This window comes from Myxocyprinus asiaticus, chromosome 21, assembly GCF_019703515.2.
Source record: "Myxocyprinus asiaticus isolate MX2 ecotype Aquarium Trade chromosome 21, UBuf_Myxa_2, whole genome shotgun sequence".
NCBI lineage: Eukaryota > Metazoa > Chordata > Actinopteri > Cypriniformes > Catostomidae > Myxocyprinus > Myxocyprinus asiaticus.
The window spans coordinates 2,875,237-2,895,000 of NC_059364.1; the positions used below are offsets into that span (position 1 = coordinate 2,875,237).

At 36.2% G+C, this 19,764-nt stretch overlaps 1 protein-coding gene across 5 annotated transcripts in view; it reads left to right on the forward strand.

Annotated features, from left to right (window-relative positions):
- The first annotated feature begins 2,250 nt into the window (after window positions 1–2,250).
- Window positions 2,251–19,764, forward strand: part of b3galnt2 (beta-1,3-N-acetylgalactosaminyltransferase 2) — a 33,904-nt gene continuing 16,390 nt past the window's right edge. For 2 of the 5 annotated variants that reach the window (XM_051647890.1, XM_051647892.1), the window contains exons 1-6: window positions 2,251–2,464; window positions 6,378–6,504; window positions 11,724–11,824; window positions 14,175–14,240; window positions 14,925–14,969; window positions 17,631–17,824. In XM_051647890.1, the coding sequence (XP_051503850.1) occupies window positions 2,359–2,464; window positions 6,378–6,504; window positions 11,724–11,824; window positions 14,175–14,240; window positions 14,925–14,969; window positions 17,631–17,824 (639 nt within the window). In that variant the 5' untranslated portion in view covers window positions 2,251–2,358. Of the gene's footprint in view, window positions 2,465–6,377; window positions 6,505–8,111; window positions 8,457–11,723; window positions 11,825–14,174; window positions 14,241–14,924; window positions 14,970–17,630; window positions 17,825–19,764 lie in introns of those variants that run through there. The other 3 variants (XM_051647891.1, XM_051647894.1, XM_051647893.1) reach the window with 3 other exon arrangements.

Sequence of the window (19,764 nt, forward strand, 5' to 3'; positions counted from 1 at the left end):
GAATGTGTAGATCCGTGCAGTTGTACACATTAATAAACATTTAAAAACTGTGTGCATTCACTGTTAGTTCGTCTGCATTGTAAGAATGATGGTGTGTGCTTGGTGATTTTTATATGTTCTGAAAAGGCATATATGAATTTGATATGGGAAATGGATGTGGAAGGTCATTGCAACGCATTTGACCTGTAAGAAGGTCTGAAATGAAATGAAATGAATTCTCTGGTACAAATCCCTCCCCCTCAGCACATTCTGACCTGTATATTTTTTGTGGTGTTTGGCGACACCTAATGGTGCAGTGGAGTATTACTCTATATTAACACCAGGGAAAGTTATTGGGTGTGTCCAGAATAGCATACTATTTCTCCAGCATATAATAGGCTATCTATACTTTGCAGAGGGAATTTAGTACATTTGAATTTTCTGTATGCTTTTTTCCCCCTCTTACAAACGTTGATTTTAAATACTAGGACGGACATACAGTGTATGTCCCTCTTGTAAAAATACATGAAAAACAGTGAAAACCAGTCTAAGCTGGTTGGCTGGTTTCAGCTGGTCGCCCACCCTGGTCATAGCTGGTCGGGCTGGTTTTAGATGGTTTTTGAATACTTTTGTTGTAGTTAAACTCTTCTAAAACCAGCCAACTGACCAGGCTGTGTGAACAGCTAAGGCTAGCTTAAAGGTGCTGTGAGCGATTTATTTTGAAATGACCAGCATATGTAATTGAAATAGGTGCCATGAAATATCACACTTTGACAGGGCTTCTCAAGTAGGTATGGTTGCAGGCCGGAGACCTCCAAATGGGGGCGGGATCTCCATAAGAGGGTGGGGTTACTCCAAAAGGGGGCGTCACTTCCACTCACGGTTAAGGTTAGGGAACGGGTCAGGCGATTTGGAGCTCACGCCCCTTTTTGGAGCAATTGTCTCTGCAAACAGCAGGGGGAAAATAGTCAGTTTGAGAACGCTATTTTGCTATTTTCACCAAAGTCTTTCTAGCACAAGTCCACTGTCGGCCATCTTTGGAACGCTCTCGGGAGGCTATTTCCAGTCATGGAAGTGCAGCTCCAATCTACTTGAATGGAGAAAGACAAAAACTCAAAAACGGTTGGTCAAGATTACGATGAAAGTACATATTTAAAATTAGCAGTAAAATCTGACAACACTGGTATCATAAATAGTGCTTCTTTACCTCAGATTACGCTAAATTACGCAATTTTCCCGGTTGTATAGCTAATGCGCATGCGCATTCTCGAGATGATTGACAGGCGATGTCTGCATCTAAAAGGTGATTGGCTCTTTTAACTGTAAGGCGTTTTTTTTTTTTTGCAGAAACCATATAGTAAACATGGTTTTACTATAGATTAACCATGGTTAACCTTGTGGTTACTATAGCAATACCATGGTATTTGCATTAAAATCAAAATAACCACAAAATAATTATTTGTATTACCATAGTTTTTGTTTTCCTGTATTAGTACTATGGTTTTACTATGAATATCAAGATTAAAATATGGTTATTTTAGTGCTGTCAGTCGATTAATTTTTTTTTAATCGCGATTAATTGCATATTTTGAAAGTGCTGAAATGTGACACTATACAATATATACATATTTTCATGTCAATATTTATTTATTTCCATCTTAGGAAGAAAACAAAACAATATATAACAATATAATGCTTTATTAACATTTTCCAAACAAAGCCTTCCACAATATATTATTACGAAGATTTTACTATGAATGTAAAGGTTAAAATATGGTTATTTTAGTAAAATATGGTTAATTTATTGCTAGGGCACGCAAAACTATTTCTGAAAAAACTTCCCGCCCTTTTCTCTCAGGGGCTCCGTAGTTTCTAATTGTATGCATGTATCTTTTTTGGAAAGAGTTACTGTTACATTAGTTACATTAATATACATTAGAGTTACATTAATGTCTTAGTCAGTAGTAAGTTTGGCGGAAGTTCTAGAACTGTTAATCGCTTACAGCACCTGGTAATTCCAACAAGACATGAGCGCAACATTAATATATATAGTCAGATATATTAGATAAAAAATAACAATTAACTTTACTGTCAAAGAAAACATGTATACTTGTCGATCCTTAACTTGACGTAATCGCCTTGGCAACAGGCAGCTTCAACCCTGAACTACAGCGTTCGACTCTAAAACTACATTTCCCAGAGGGTACAGCGCGTGTGCTGCTGCATTCCTATTGGCTGACTGACTGTCATCGTCATCAGCGTGCAGTGAGACATGAAGCGGACGCGTCCGACGTGTGTTGCACAGCAGTCTGCTATACGCGTCCGTTCGGCACTGTGTGCAACCCGTTAACCGACGCTGTCTGGATCTGCTATCCGTCCATGCGAAGTGTAGCGGCGGCGTTGATTCCGTGTGTCGTCGCGGTACTCGCGCATTGGTTCGGTTGGACGGACAGAACTGCGTTGCTGTTGGGTTTTGGTTCTGCAGGTACCGTACAGCTCTGTGCAACTTCTTACAGCTTCTGCAACAGTTATTTTCAGTCTCAACTCATGTAATTTGTTATGCATATAAAGTGTAACGCTTGGTGCGACCCAATGCATAGAACAGGAAAACTCGGTGCATATAGAACATTGATACTCAATGCATGTATAATAGTTTAGTGTAAACTGAATGTGAAGTTCAATACATATAGGGCATTAATGCTCATTGTATATAGAACAGGTAATGCTCAGTGTATATTGAAATTTAGTATATAATGCATACTGTTTCGAACATTGATTCTCAATGCATATAGAAAATTAAAGCTTAGTGCATATTCAACATTAATACACAATGTAAACTATAATACTCAGTGCATATAGAACTATAATACTCAGTGCATATGGAACATTAATGCTCAATGCATGTAGAAGAGTTCAGTGTAAATAGAATGTGAAGTTCAATGCATATAGAACTATAATACTCAATGCATATAGAACAGGTAATGCTTAGTGCATATAGAACAATACTCAATGCATATAAAACAGGTAATGCATAGTGCATATAGAACTATAATACTCAATGCATATAGAACTATAATACTCAATGCATATAGAACAGGTAATGCTTAGTGCATATAAAACTATAATACTCGATGCATATAGAACAGGTAATGCTCAGTGCATATAGAACTATAATACTCAATGCATATAGAACTATAATACTCAATGCATATAGAACAGGTAATGCATAGTGCATATAGAATTATAATACTCAATGCATATAGAACAGGTAATGCATAGTGCATATAGAACTATAATACTCAATGCATATAGAACTATAATACTCGATGCATATAGAACAGGTAATGCATAGTGCATATAGAACTATAATACTCAATGCATATAGAACTATAATACTCAATGCATATAGAACTATAATACTCAATGCATATAGAACAGGTAATGCATAGTGCATATAGAACTATAATACTCAATGCATATAGAACTATAATACTCAATGCGTATAGAACAGGTAATGCTTAGTGCATATAAAACTATAATACTCGATGCATATAGAACAGGTAATGCTCAGTGCATATAGAACTATAATACGCAATGCATATAGAACTATAATACTCAATGCATATAGAACAGGTAATGCATAGTGCATATAGAACTATAATACTCAATGCATATAGAACAGGTAATGCATAGTGCATATAGAACTATAATACTCAATGCATATAGAACTATAATACTCGATGCATATAGAACAGGTAATGCATAGTGCATATAGAACTATAATACTGAATGCATATAGAACAGGTAATGCATAGTGCATATAGAACTATAATACTCAATGCGTATAGAACAGGTAATGCTTAGTGCATATAGAACTATAATACTCAATGCATATAGAACTATGATACTCAATGCATAAAGAACAGGTAATGCTTAGTGCATATAGAACTATAATACTCAATGCATAAAGAACTAAAATACTCAATGCATATAGAACTATAATACTCAATGCATATAGAACAGGTAATGCATAGTGCATATAGAACTATAATACTCAATGCATATAGAACAGGTAATGCATAGTGCATATAGAACTATAATACTCAATGCATATAGAACAGGTAATGCATAGTGCATATAGAACTATAATACTCGATGCATATAGAACAGGTAATGCATAGTGCATATAGAACTATAATACTCAATGCATATAGAACTATAATACTCAATGCATATAGAACAGGTAATGCATAGTGCATATAGAACTATAATACTCAATGCATATAGAACTATAATACTCAATGCGTATGGAACAGGTAATGCTTAGTGCATATAAAACTATAATACTCGATGCATATAGAACAGGTAATGCTCAGTGCATATAGAACTATAATACTCAATGCATATAGAACTATAATACTCAATGCATATAGAACAGGTAATGCATAGTGCATATAGAACTATAATACTCAATGCATATAGAACAGGTAATGCATAGTGCATATAGAACTATAATACTCAATGCATATAGAACTATAATACTCGATGCATATAGAACAGGTAATGCATAGTGCATATAGAACTATAATACTCAATGCATATAGAACAAGTAATGCTTAGTGCATATAGATCTATAATACTCAATGCATATAGAACTATGATACTCAATGCATAAAGAACAGGTAATGCTTAGTGCATATAGAACTATAATACTCAATGCATAAAGAACTAAAATACTCAATGCATATAGAACAGGTAATGCTTAGTGCATATAGAACTATGATACTCAATGCATATAGAACAGGTAATGATTAGTGCATATAGAACTATAATACTCAATGCATATAGAACTATAATACTCAATGCATATAGAACTAAAATACTCAATGCATATAGAACTAAAATACTCAATGCATATAGAACTATAATACTCAATGCATATAGAACTATAATACTCAATGCATATAGAACAGGTAATGCTTAGTGCATATAGAACTATAATACTCAATGCATATAGAACTATAATACTCAATGCATATAGAACTATAATACTCAGTGCATATAGAACTATGATACACAATGCATATAGAACAGGTAATGCTTAGTGCATATAGAACTATAATACTCAGTGCATATAGAACTATGATACTCAATGCATATAGAACAGGTAATGCTTAGTGCATATAGAACTATAATACTCAATGCATATAGAACTATGATACTCAATGCATAAAGAACAGGTAATGCTTAGTGCATAAAGAACTATAATACTCAATGCATATAGAACTATAATACTCAATGCATATAGAACAGGTAATGCTTAGTGCATATAGAACTATAATACTCAATGCATATAGAACTATAATACTCAATGCATATAGAACTATAATACTCAGTGCATATAGAACTATGATACTCAATGCATATAGAACAGGTAATGCTTAGTGCATATAGAACTATAATACCCAGTGCATATAGAACTATGATACTCAATGCATATAGAACAGGTAATGCTTAGTGCATATAGAACTATAATACTCAATGCATATAGAACTATGATACTCAATGCATATAGAACAGGTAATGCTTAGTGCATATAGAACTATAATACTCAATGCATATAGAACTATAATACTCGATGCATATAGAACTAAAATACTCAGTGCATATAGAACTATGATACTCAATGCATGTAGAACAGGTAATGCTTAGTGCATATAGAACTATAATACTCAATGCATATAGAACTATGATACTCAATGCATATAGAACTATAATACTCAATGCATATAGAACATTAAAACTGAATGCATATTTAACTTTAATATTCAATGCATATATACATTAATGCTCAATGCCAAGAGAACAGTTAATGCTTAGTGCATATAGAACATTAACGCTCAGTGCACATCGAACAGCATGCAGCAGTTTCCTTGGGAATATCAGTGCAGGGCATGGGGGGCGCGGGGTGTTGAAATGTGCAATTATTGCACATCAATGTCATGCGTCCGGATCAAGGCTGGTGTTTGAATCTGTGTGCTGTGCACGCACACTGACAGCTTGTAAGACGCAAAAAGTAGTTCACCCAAAAATTCTGTCATCATTTGCTCGCTCTCGTGTCGTTCCAAACCTGTATGACTTTCTGTCTGCTGCCGAACACAAAAGGAGATTCTAGCTGGAATGTTAGAGACCGAAAGCCTCAGTCACCATTCATTTTCATTGTATGGAAAAAAAGGTGCCTAACATTTTCGTATGTGAGTTTGGAATAACATGAGGGTGTGATGACAGAATTTTATTTTTTTGTTAACTATCCCAGATTTACATCATTGCAATGATGGAGAGTATTGTGTGGGAATGCACTGGTGTAAATATTGTTGTCCTAAATGTTGTATTGATAGACAAGCAGAAGTCTGTGAATGAAGTGTTGGTGGGAGTTTTATCTGCTCGACATCATCATGACCTCAGACAGGCCATAAGAGACACATGGCTGGGTTACCTCAAAAACCACCCTCAGTTCCAGACACGGTCTGTACCACAAATATAAATGATTTATTCACCATGAATATTTTGATATGTGCTTAATTGCATGCATTTCAGTACAGACATCGATGAACTTCAGAGACCAGGCTCATATTATTTGATTTAAAAATTGTCTGGTTGTTTATTTATTTTTTTTTTGCCCTTTCAACTTGTATTGAACCCTATAAAAGTCCTTGTAAATATGCCAGTTGAATACATTTTAGAGACCTCCCAGGCAAAACATGCAAGCATATCAAAACACTCTGCTTCTAGTTCATTTTGCATAGTGTGATTATGAATGATTGAATACATTTGAAAGTGCTGTATATGCTCATTTAAAAGTTAAAATAAATGTTGGATATTTGAAGACCATAGTGCATTGTAAAACAGGTAGTTTTGGTTGAAGATGCTGATTGGTTAATACAATGTTCTATGAAGTGAAACACCTGTTCAGTGACTTGCCAAGCAACACCATAGAAACCAGCTTTTAACAAGGTTTAAAATGGGCGAGGAGGAGGCCGGAACCGGACGAAGCATCAAAGTAATATTTTAATTAAAACTTAAACAAAAAGACACAAAATACAAACACACACACGGCAGATGCGTGTGGCTCTCTCTCTCCTGAACTGCCATATCCAGCTTGGCTTTATCCATCTCCTCGGCTGATTAGCCCGATTGGGGACCAGGCGTGTGCGCTCACGGCCCGGCGTCGCCCTCCTCCTCATCACACAACTATTAGCCTTAGTTTACATGTCAGAGACCAGGGGCTCTTTTTTGTGAGTGCGCAAACGCAGCGCATTGCTCTACGACTGTACGCAATGTCTTCTCCAATGTTTGTGCGAGCACTAATTCTAAGCACAATTGTCGTGCCAGCGCAAGTGGGCATGGGTGGGAGTGTTTGCGCTACTGTGGGTGTATGCATGCAAACTGGGGGTGTATTGGATGTTAATGAAATGGTGCAAAGCGCAATTTGTTATTTTCCTGAGAAATAGGTCATTGCACTAAGATGTTTCAATACCACATCTTATCTCAAGTCCAAACTCAGTTCCTGCATTTGCAGTTTGGAGATTTCACCAGCAGCTGGTCATAAAGTTCATGTCCAAACTCTGAAAATATAGTGGAACATCAAATTATGTCCTTCAATCGCTGTTGTGGGCGTTTTATTTAACAAAAATATATGAAGTTTGTGTTAAACTATCTATAGGTCATGGCTTATTTTTCAATTATTGCCATTATTATGTTTATATTTTGTATTTATGATGTCGTAGAGAGATTAAGTCAATTCAAAAGGAGCTGGTGGAAAAAGTTGGAGATGGGGCTGGGCGATATGGCAAAACAATAAAATCTCGATTTTGATCAAACTTATGGATGATTGTGGGGTCCTGGGTAGCTCAGCAAGTATTGACGCTGACTGCCACCCCTGGAGTCGCGAGTTTGAATCCCAGGGCATGCTGAGTGACTCCAGCCAGGTCTCCTAAGCAACCAAATTGGCCCGGTTGCTAGGGAGGGTAGAGTCACATGGGGTAACCTCCTCGTGGTTGCGATTAGTTGTTCTCACTCTCAATGGGGCGTGTGGTAAGTTGTGCATGGATCATGGAGAGTAGCATGAGCCTCCACATGCTGTGAGTCTCCGCGGTGTCATGCACAACAAGTCATGTGATAAGATGCGCCGATTGACGGTATCAGAAGCGGAGGCAACTGAGACTTGTCCTCCGCCACCTGGATTGAGGTGAGTAGCCGCGCCACCATGAGGACCTACTAAGTAGTGGGAATTGGGCAATCCAAACTGGGGAGAAAAGGGGATAAAAATAAATAAATAAAAACTTATGGACGATTCACGATTTGATTTTTTCAACTTTTAGATGTATTCCAACATGATTCAAATTGTATGTCCTTTATTACAGTGCAAGGCAACCTGGTTAGAGAAATCCAAGTTCTTTTCATTATAGAAAACAAAGGTGAGCAAGAAAAATGCACCACAGGGGGAAGTTGTCAACATAGCGTTAATGTAAAATAAATTACAATCTAATAAACCCAGATGCTCAGAAATAATAGAATAAGATTGTTAGCCAGTGTAGGTATTCATGTTATCTAAACCAAGTCTATCTAGAAAGTTATCTAGAAATCAATATCTATAAATTATCAAGTTTATCTAGAAAGTGCTCCTTGTATTCACCTTATGCTGTAGAGAAACTAGCGCATTCTATATAGATTTCTATGGTGTTGATGTCTAAGTGTAATTAGCTATCGAAGTGCATTTATGGGTTGTAGAGTTGCCATAAGTTATGAGTATTTTAAAGTGTTCAGGGGATGTCATAACTAGAAGCAGAGCGGGGAGATTTTAAAACAACTTAATTCAATAATACACAAGATCCCATCTTCACGCTGTGGACGTACTGATATTCTTCTGTGCTCATGAAACGCCAAGAGACAACACAAAGTCATTACAAATATCTCTGTACGACACCTCTGACCATCTCCTCATGTCATTCACCCACCGCGTTATTGTTCAGATGAGTTGATTTTTTTCAGTGTTAAACCGGGACGGTGCAACTATATTTATAAAATATAGGCTACACACACAGTGCACATTTTATTTTATATTGCATTTACAACTATTTTAATCCCGTTTAAGCCTCTTAAAAATGTGGGGTGAAAAAAATAATTGAAAAAAGTACAAATAGTTTCCTTTAATGTCATGAACTTGCATGTAAAATAATATGAGCTGTCCTGTTTGAAATACACATTTTAACAAAAATTATTAACAAGTAAAATACGTAAAAAATCAAGGGGAATTACATATATATAACGAAATGCTTGTATCATGAAAAAGTTTAGCGTGACATAGCTGTCTGAATCTGATCTGCCAGGTCCAATTTACCTCCGCGGGTGTCAGAAATGAACATTTAGAGTGACAGAAAAAACACCTCATGAGCATTTTCACGTAGTAATGAGTGCTGTAGACCCACACCATCATCTCTTGGTGAAAAATACTTGTGCTCCCACACGTAATCCATTTTGATAGACTCTTCTCAGTAGCTTCAGTACAAACAGGAAGTTAGTTGACAATTTGGAAGAGTGGAGCGCTGAAAAGGGGCGGGGCTGAATAAGGTACATATCAAACAATTTGTGTGTATATTCATAAACTCCTGCATATAGAGATGCACCCTCTAGCGGTTCACGCTGAGCAGCGCAACAGTATGAAATAATTTACCATTACAATTCAACTAGCAAAATTTGTCAAAATGATCGCTTGCCAAATGTTGGCTATAGATGCAGTACACTTGAAACACATCACAAAGCAAAAGGAGCGGCGGATGTTTGATTCGCCCATAACTGTCACATAACTAACGCTTTTTTATGGGTAAAAAGAAAAGAAAGGAGACCGTTCATCAACATGTGCACGCGGAGGCCAGTTATGGTCTTAAGCCGTTATTTACCTGCATGATGGACGAAGTTGAGCTACAATCACATGGTGTACAATCGTACTGGGAATATTACCGCTGTCTTTTATATCAGTCTCCGTGTTGTTAACCTGTCACGTTCATTTGGAGCGCGCACACACACACACACGTGCAGATGATCAGATCGGGAGCGGCATTAAGACAAGCGCTATGAATTATTTTTCTCTTCCTTATTCAGCCTTTGGTGGATTTACAACGTATCTAACTTTAGCTTTTGCAACATTTTTGGCTAAATCTCGATTTCTCGATTTAAGAAAAAAAAAAAAAAAATCATGTCAAAACGCAAATTCGAATTAATTGGAAAAATCCGCCCAGCCCTAGGAGGAGAGAGTGAAATGTTTGGTTTTGTTATGATTTTTTTTTGTTTTTTTTTGACGACTTTGTATATTGATTATTTTTGCTTACATTTTTTCGTTTTTCAATAAGTTAATTTAATTTGTCAAAATCGAGCGGCAGAAGTCCGTTCCGATACAATCACTGTTAACTCTAGCCATGATTTGTGACTAGATTCTGATGAGAATCACATTTTCTATGCATTTCAAAGAAGCGTGTCTTAGAAATATGCTTGACATTCAACAAGGACGCAATTAATGCACAAAAGAATTGAAGTCCATATTTCTGTTCTTTTTATTTATTGTATATATTCTACATACACTGTCTACTTTTTATGAATGTGCTGTCTTTGTTTATATCACTGGTGCTTGAGGGAATGGACTATATAATAGGACGCAGATGGTGGAATAACTGGAGAAGAACGTCAGAATTAAATTGCACTTGACCCAGCCCATTAGCGCTTTGTGCGTGCAATTTCTCCAAACCCACTTGCGCCTAGACTTAGCGCACGTTTGCATGAAAATACTAAAACTTCGTAGTCATGCCAATTGACACTGCGCTTAACGCTAGCGCTCTTAAAATAGGACCATATGACTTTACAATTAATAAAAATAAAATTGATATTGTGAGATGATCGAGTGTGATTGTAAAAACAACAAAAGGCTGCAGTTTAATTAAATAAATAAATAGTCTGCATGCGCTCCGTTTCAAAGTGAATAAGCAGAACTGTGTCCTTAAAGGTACTCAAAGTAATAATAATAACAACAACAATTATTATTATTAGTATTGTTAGAAGTTTCCGACACCATTCCACCAAAATAATAAAAAGGCTTGATGGTTTGGATTACTTATTATAGTAAAATTTTTATATTTAATGTAATAATAAAAAATAGTAATTATTATGTTAATGCAATTGAAATTATATTATTTCTAAAATGTATTTATATATGTGTGCTGCTGTTTTAATGTTATTTTATGCATTTTTGTTTTTTTTAGCTTTGATATCTAAGACGAAATAACCAATATTATTTTTTGGGGCCAAATCGTGCACCCTCTTCGGGGACTGTATCTTCGAGTGGATACCACTTCATGAATTTGCTTACTAAAATAATATTTGAACGGAATTTAGTGTCTATAATGTTTTTATGTACAGTAGTAATTCTTTTGTAAAAAGCAATATGGCACTTGTGACACCCAAGTTATGAATATATTTAAAACACAGTCTCTCGTGCAGTTCACTATTGCGTACACACCTTTTAACAGTGCTGCACTTTCTAGAAGAACTAGTCGACGAATCATTTCCTGTCAAAAATTAGACTGTGACTGCGAGAGTTTTTTTTTCTCTTCTCAAATGATAATATATTTAAAAAAATGTACAGAATGAAGTGTTTGTAGTGGCTGCTGTTTAGCGTTTGTCTTATATTAAAGGGTGATGGTGAAATTCATCATTGGCAAGCATGGCTGCTCTATACCGGAGGAAGATCGCGAGGACGCGTATTCTTGCACGCTACTGAACCTCACCGAGACAGGTAAATTAATCTCTAGTGCGCTGTTATAAACAGCTCTCATTAAATTATAATCCCTGATATGTGGGGGCCTGGGTAGCTCAGCAAGTAAAGATGCTGACTACCACCCCTGGAGTGCATCCAGGTGTCCTAAGCAACCAAATTGGCCCGGTTGCTAGGGAGGGTATATATGGTCGCTATAATGTGGTTCTTGCTCTCGGTGGGGCGCGTGGTGAGTTGTGCGTGGATGCCGTGGAGAATAGCGTGAAGCCTCCACACGCGATATGTCTCCGTGGTAACGCGCTCAACAAGCCATGTGATAAGATGTGCGGATTGACGGTCTCAGACACGGAGGCAACTGAGATTCATCCTCCGCCACCCGGATTGAGGTGAGTCACTACGCCACCACGAGGACTTAGAGCACATTGGGAATTGGGCATTCCAAATTGGGGAGAAAAAAAATACCTGAGTTAGAATTTGGTCAAAATGAGGCATCTTATTAGGCAACATAATGTTGCTGCCTACCTTTTGGAGTAGCTTGCCTATAATGCCTTAAAATACTGTCCAGGCAGGCAGCTCAGCAGGGTTTGGTATGGAGCTGATGTCACAAGGGGTGCACAATTAATCGAATAAATAATCAAGATTACAATTACAGGGGCCTGGGTAGCTCAGTGGTAAAATACGCTGGCTACCACCCCTGGAGTTCGCTAGTTTGCTAGTTCGAATCCCAGGGTGTGCTGAGTGACTCCAGCCAGGTCTCCTAAGCAACCAAATTGGCCCGGTTGCTAGGGAGGGTAGAGTCACATGGGGTGACCTCCTCGTGATCGCTATAATGTGGTTTGTTCTCGGTGGGGCGCATGGTGAATTGAGCGTGGTTGCCGCGGTGGATGGCGTGAAGCCTCCACACGCGCTATGTCTCCGTGGCAACGCGCTCAACAAGTCACGTGATAAGATGAGCTGGTTGACTGTCTCAGACACGGAGGCAACTGAGATTCGTCCTCCGCCACCCGGACTGAGGTGAATCACTATGTGACCACAAGGACTTAGAGCGCATTGGGAATTGGGCATTCCAAATTGGGAGAAAAACGGGAAAAATCCCCCCCCCCCCAAAAAAGATTACATTTACAGATTCCACAACAAATTAATCGTTAAAATTGTCAATTATAACAATCTATTTAGGTCTACTTGCATTGTGACAAAATTTTCTGTTTATGCATTCTTTTATTTTGTCTGTTGCTTTTGACATGTATGTTGCTTGATTTCTGTGTATAATTTATTAAAAATTAGATTTTTTTTTTCATGCTGCTTATATGGCCAATGTGAAGTCTTGATTTACTGATATATAACACAGCAATAAATAATTCACCAACGAAAACATTTTTCAGCTTGTTCTGGAAATATATTTTGGGTTTGGACCAATACGAGGGTGAGCGAATTATGACAGAATTGTAGTTTTTGGGTGAAGTATTCTTTTAAAGAATATGGCATGTGGAATTAATCGCAAGTACAATATAAAGGGAAATAATTATTATTTTTGTCATAATCATGCAACCATAAATATCACCCTAATACAGTAGATGCTTGCTTAAGTTTTTACCATATGATTCTCATTAGATGAGTCTTGGGTACAATTTTTAAAATATGGTAACTAGTAGGAATGTCCCGATAAATTGTTTTGGAAATTTTGTACGAGTAGCGATATTGATTTTTAGTGTGTTTTATTTTTTTATTTTATTTTATTTGTTTTTTTATTTTTTATTTTTATTTTTTCAAATACAATACTGTGAGATTGATGATTTCAGGACAGAATGTTTATTATTTTTCAGCAACTGTTACAGAAAAAAAAAACACTGCAACAAATAATTTTCTTAAATAGTATTTTTGCCTTGTTTTCCAGTAAAAATATATAAAACAAGAACATTTACGTGACAAGAAAAAATGGCTAAAACAAAAAATATTTGCCAGTAGTGTAAGAAAAATTCAATTATTTCAAAGAGAAAACAAGTTTATTTTTCATACCACATACACAGATTTTTTTTTTTTTTGTTTTAGATAAAGTTTACTAAATTTTGATACATTTCTCTGAAAACAAGACTTAATATCTTTTGCTATTTCACTTGTCAAGTAAATGCATCTTGTTTTAAGAATATTTATATATTTTTACTGGAAAATAATACAAAAATACAAATTATTTATTTTTGCAGCAAAGACATCGTCAAAAAAGATGTCAAAATCTAAAATTTAACAGATAAAAAAACATTATAATAACATTTTATTTTATTCACAGATTCCACGTTTTCCATTTTATTTTTTGTTTATTTAAATTGTCATTAAAATGATATCTAAATAAATGAATTAAATGCTTTTTTTACAGAATCCAAAATACAACATTGCAGTAATCTTTGCCAAATAAAGTGCTGCACAGCAGAGCATAACAGATGTGAGATATTGCTTAAATATAATACAATTGTTATTGATTTATAATTATTATTATTATTAGTAGTAGTATTATATTGAATATTACATTACTATACAGTACTAATATATTTCTGTCGTAATTGTTTCCATTTAAATGGAGCTTGTATTTTGGAGTGAAGCCCTTCCTGTTTCTGTTTGTCGCTACCTAAAAGACTGCAATTTAATTGATTAAATATATAGTCTGTTTGTGCTGCGTGCTACGAAGTGAATGAACACTCTGCTCACTGTCATCTGCTACAAACAGAGCATGCGTGACGTTTATGATGAGGTTTTTCAGTGTACTTTATGAGCGGCCGACTCATGTTCACTTTGAAGTGTGCAGCACATGCAGACTATATATTTATTCAATTAAATCACAGACTTTGCGGTTTAATAAGCACACATGGGCATAATGTGATTTTAATTTGTGCGCTGAATGTTTACACGACATTCGTACGTCAGATGGTATCGGAGCATTTTTATGATTACGAGTGCATGAAGTACATGAGCGCAGTATCGGTTTTGGGACATCCCTAGTAAATCCTTTGTGGGTTTCTTTGCCCTATTCCATTAACAGTAGATCATCAATGATCAATAGTAGATCAACCGAGTTTGCAATTATCCGGTATGCCGGTCTTATAAAATCCCTTTTTTTCCTTTACTCTAGCGACACTGCCAAGCAAAATCAACATGAACTCAGCAATCAAAACAGGTTATATAAATAGCCGTTCAATAATGTCTATGCTTCATATGTGTCTTTTTAAAAAAAAAATTACATTTCATATTAATAATCGTGATTTAGTTCATAAAGAATGATGGCGACAGTGACTTGGCTGCGTAAAAAAATCCTCTATATGCAAATATTCACCAAATTAAGCTTTTGATAGCCTATATAGACCAGATGAAGGGTTTTGGCCACAGAAGAACACGGAGGGAAAAAAAAAAAACGATCAGCAACTATCCGTGTGGATATTTTTTGGATAACCGATACTCCCAAAAAGCAACTATCGGCACCGATTAATCGGTAAAACCGATATATCGGTTGACTTCTAATGGAGAAAGATATTTGAGAGCTGCGGCAGAGGGGAAGGTTTTATATGAATAATAAAGACTTGGAATAATATAGCGCACAAGTCATATGGACTACTTTTATGGTACTTTCTTGGTGCTTTTTGATCTTTTTTGAAGCATGACCGACGTAATCACTATGATCTATTGTTGTATAGAAAAGTGCAAATTCTCCTTTTGGGTTGCATGGAAAAAATGACATGGAATAGACTTATATGGGATCAGTATTTTTTTTTCTACCTTACAATTCCTAAAAGTGTCTGCATTTGTGAAGGGAAGCATTTTAACATCTATTGGCCATACGACTGAGATGAGAGCAGTGCACAGGTGTGTTAAAACTCTTAATCTAAGCCGCAGCTCAATTTTAGTTTGTGTTTTCAAGAGTGCGCTGGTTTTCAGAAGGATTCGTTTAGAGTTTAAAGTGGTGATTGCAGGAGTTTTATTCTAATGAGCCCTTTTACGGCGAGAGAACATCCTGGTGTCTCTAAAAGCTTTTCCTGACGCTGTTCAGAACATCTGCACCCTTCTGGCTCTCTCGTCTGCAGCGTGTTTAATTGGCTTTTGTCTCGAGCTTGAGAAAGCAGCGAGCCTGGAGCTCGGAAAAGCAGGAATGAGCGTTCTGTTTCCTCTTAACCACTGTGTTCTTCCAATTGATCTCCTGGGTAATAAATGGCCGCTGTCTAATTAAAAGAGCTCCAGCGCTCGGATGCGGTTCATAGGAGACGAGTTAAAGTGCTGATGTTTGGATTATTGAGGAGCAGTGTGCTAAAACATCTACATTTTTTGACCTCTTTAAACATTCTTGTGTTAAGTCATGCGTTTATTTTTCTTTATATGACAGTATTAACATGTTGTGTTGTTAAAAATACGATACCGATTTTGATATATAATATGATGATTGATGTAAAAATAAAAAAAAGAGCTTATTTTGCACTTCTAAAACATTTTTATGATTTTGTTTATACACTTCCAAACAACAGAACTTACATTTTATATATTATTATCAGGGTGCGATTTGCCAGGGGGGATTTCCTGCCTTGTTTGATATTCCCCCTTCTGGTCATTCATTTTTATCTCCGGAGGGGATAGTTTGATCCATTTCTAGTCAGACTTGATGCATACATATCCAACAGTAGATGGTGCTATTAAGTATAGCCCTATTTGGACGTGGTTAGTTTTCCGGACAAATGTCTGACTATAAATGAATTATTACCACGGACGTCTGTAATGTTAACTTTCGATTCGCACAGGATAAGGGATGTCAGTAGAGATCCCAGAGATGCGTAAACTCACTGCATTTACATACTGACATCACATGTAAATAACCCACCAGAAGGGGGTCTGGGTATCTCAGCGAGTATTGACGCTGACTATCACCCCTGGAGTTCGCTAGTTCAAATCCAGGGTGTGCTGAGTGACTCCAGCCAGGTCTCCTAAGCAACCAAATTGGCCCGGTTGCTAGGGAGGGTAGAGTCACATGGGGTAACCTCCTCGTGGTCGCCATAATGTGGTTCTCGCTCTTGGTGGGGCGCGTGGTGAGTTGTGCGTGGATGCCGCGGAGAATAGCGTGAAGCCTCCACACGCGCTACGTCTCCGCGGTAACGCGCTCAACAAGCCACGTGATAAGATGCGCGGATTGACGGTCTCAGACGCGGAGGCAACTGAGATTCGTCCTCCGCCAACCGGATTGAGGCGAGTCACTACGCCACCATGAGGACTTAGAGCGCATTGGGAATTGGGCAGATGATTAATACAATAAAAAAGATGAGAAATATATCATTTATAAATAGAACAAAAAAAGATGAAAGAAACTAAATATAACATGATAATTGATGTAAAAGAGGTTCTTTTACACTTTCAAAATATTTTAGTGCTTTTATTTTTACACTTCCAAACAATAAAACTCACATTTTACATACTTTGACAAAACGTTACAAATTCATACTATGCACATTCAACATGCTTGACATTTTCCGGATTTATTTTTGGTAGGTAATTCTATATATTATACACATAAAAAAACGATTATAAACTTTATATCTCGCAATAAATTAACGTAATTAAAACTTTTTTTTTTAATCAACATTTTCTTGTTTATGATCAGTATGCAGATCGTTCTAATTAGACTAATAATTGGTTGATAAATATCGTTGGTCGATCAATAGTTGTGTTTCTTCAGGAGTTATTTGTGTGTTGCATTGCAAAATGTGTTTACCAACATATAACCAATTGGTGAAGTATTTTAACGTCTACAAAATGCATAATTCACCTTTTAATGATTCTGTTAAACTGGTTCTGCTCCTAGTCGCTGGACAGGAAATGGCCATATTGAGCGTGCCCGATACCACTGTGCTGGTGCCGTCTGATGTCTCGGCGGTCAGTCTGGACTTTAAAGTCCTTCACTCTGTGGTCATCACACAGCTGGGTGTCTTCCCCAACGGTCCACGACAGGACTTCATGGGCAACGTCACTGTTCGGCTGTTCCAGGTGGATCAGGAGGTAGGACCCGCTAAAGCACTGTCAAACTTGGTACAAAAACGGAACGTAAATGTGTCTTATTGTCACTTATATAGCATAAAAAAGGCATGATATGGATAAGTATATGTAGACTAGTTATAGAATAGAATAGTATCACACATTACAACATAACACTTTTAGAATTGAAATTGCAAGAAAGGAGTTACCAAAAAAATCATTTTTTAGGCTTCATCTCATCATCTCTGGTCGACATTACTCATTAATTTGATAAATGTACTTGAGACTTACTCTTAAAAGTGACGACACAAGTCAAATGATGTATCGTTCATTCCGACAAGCTGTAAAGATTAATGCATGGAGAGCAAATTCAGTAAAGCCTTATCTATCTGAAAATTGAAATTTGACTTGCTGAAAAACTGAAAATTGGCTTGCTTTTGATTATTAAGTCTCTCTGATCTCACATCCGATGAGTGTTCAGGTCGATGGAGATGCCTGATGTAATCACACACTCTCTAATATCAGACTTTCAAAATTATCCACATTATTTCACAGTGGAGATGGCCGTTATGACCGAAATCATACATCACGTTATGAGTAATTTAACGTCACGCTATAATCACAATAGAAGTAGTATATGCAGTATAATAACTACCTTGATATCCGATTTTGGTATATATGAGTGTTTCTTCATTTTAGGGCAGTTTTAGATCCCAGTGGTTGATTTTTATTAAAACAAACAGATTGAAACTTTTTTTGCTTTTTTATGCTGTATATAAAGGTCACATTAAAACTGACTTTTTTTTACCAGAATTGTATCATTTATTTTTGGTACTTTTCAAATGTATTTTATGTATAGATTTGACTGTTTTAGTCTTGTCCCAGACTTTCAATATTAAACAATGAAAATCCATTATATATATATATATATTAACTATGATAACTTAAAAAAATTCAATAAAAAATTCTAAACATTTTTCAAAAATTGTGACTGTCCCACAGTTGTGGCATCATTTCCACCACACCAAACATTTTTGCCCCTAATAAAGATTTTTCAAAATTTAGTGTACTTGTTAACCAAGTGCACAAAAGTGTCGGTGAAGAGCATGAAATATGAGACAAAACAAAGAAAAATCAATTAAATATCACTTGTGAGCAGAATCATTTTATTGGGTGTCATTTCCAATCAAGCTGTCATTTTGCAAGTGTAAAAATATTATTTAATTGCGTGTATTTAGGATACATAAAATGTTGGGGTTTTAGCAAGACAAAGGAGTCTGTGATTTTATGTGAAAAAGGTAAAAAATACCATTAAAGTACTGAGACCGGAGCATGACTGTTGTGTGCTTTTTCCACTCTGCTTTTTGACTTGTAACTAGTAACCCCTAAAAAAACATGCAAAAAAAAAATTAAATATTTTTAGAGAGCAAATAGTTCTCCTAAAAATGTATGTCCTCATATGTGGACAGCAGGACTAAGTTGTGAAATTTTAAATAATACCAAGCTATAGAAAGTTTTTTTTTTTTATGAAATAAATTTGTTTCCAGGAGTGTTGATTATTCATGTTACAGACATCAGAAAAATAGCATAATTAATTCAGATTCAAAGTAATGTCCAGCATCATCCAATCACTGTCAACCATGTTAAAATAAAATGATACATTATAAATTCTGAATCTATGTACTGATTATCATTGTCACATGTCTGTCAAACATGTTGAGTGATCCAAACATCATCTGCAGCCAGAAACTGAACTTTTGATCAGATTTTAGGAGTGAATGCACTTAACTGCATAGAGAGCTATAGGATGCTCCCTTGCTCCCTATTTAGTGCATTACTTAACCTCCAGTGTGCTGTCTGTCTGCACTGGTCTCATAACAGTTTGAAATGCACCTTATTTTCATCCAAACTCCATATAAAACCTCTGAAAGCAACATTTTCTAGCTTTTGGATGAACCCATTCA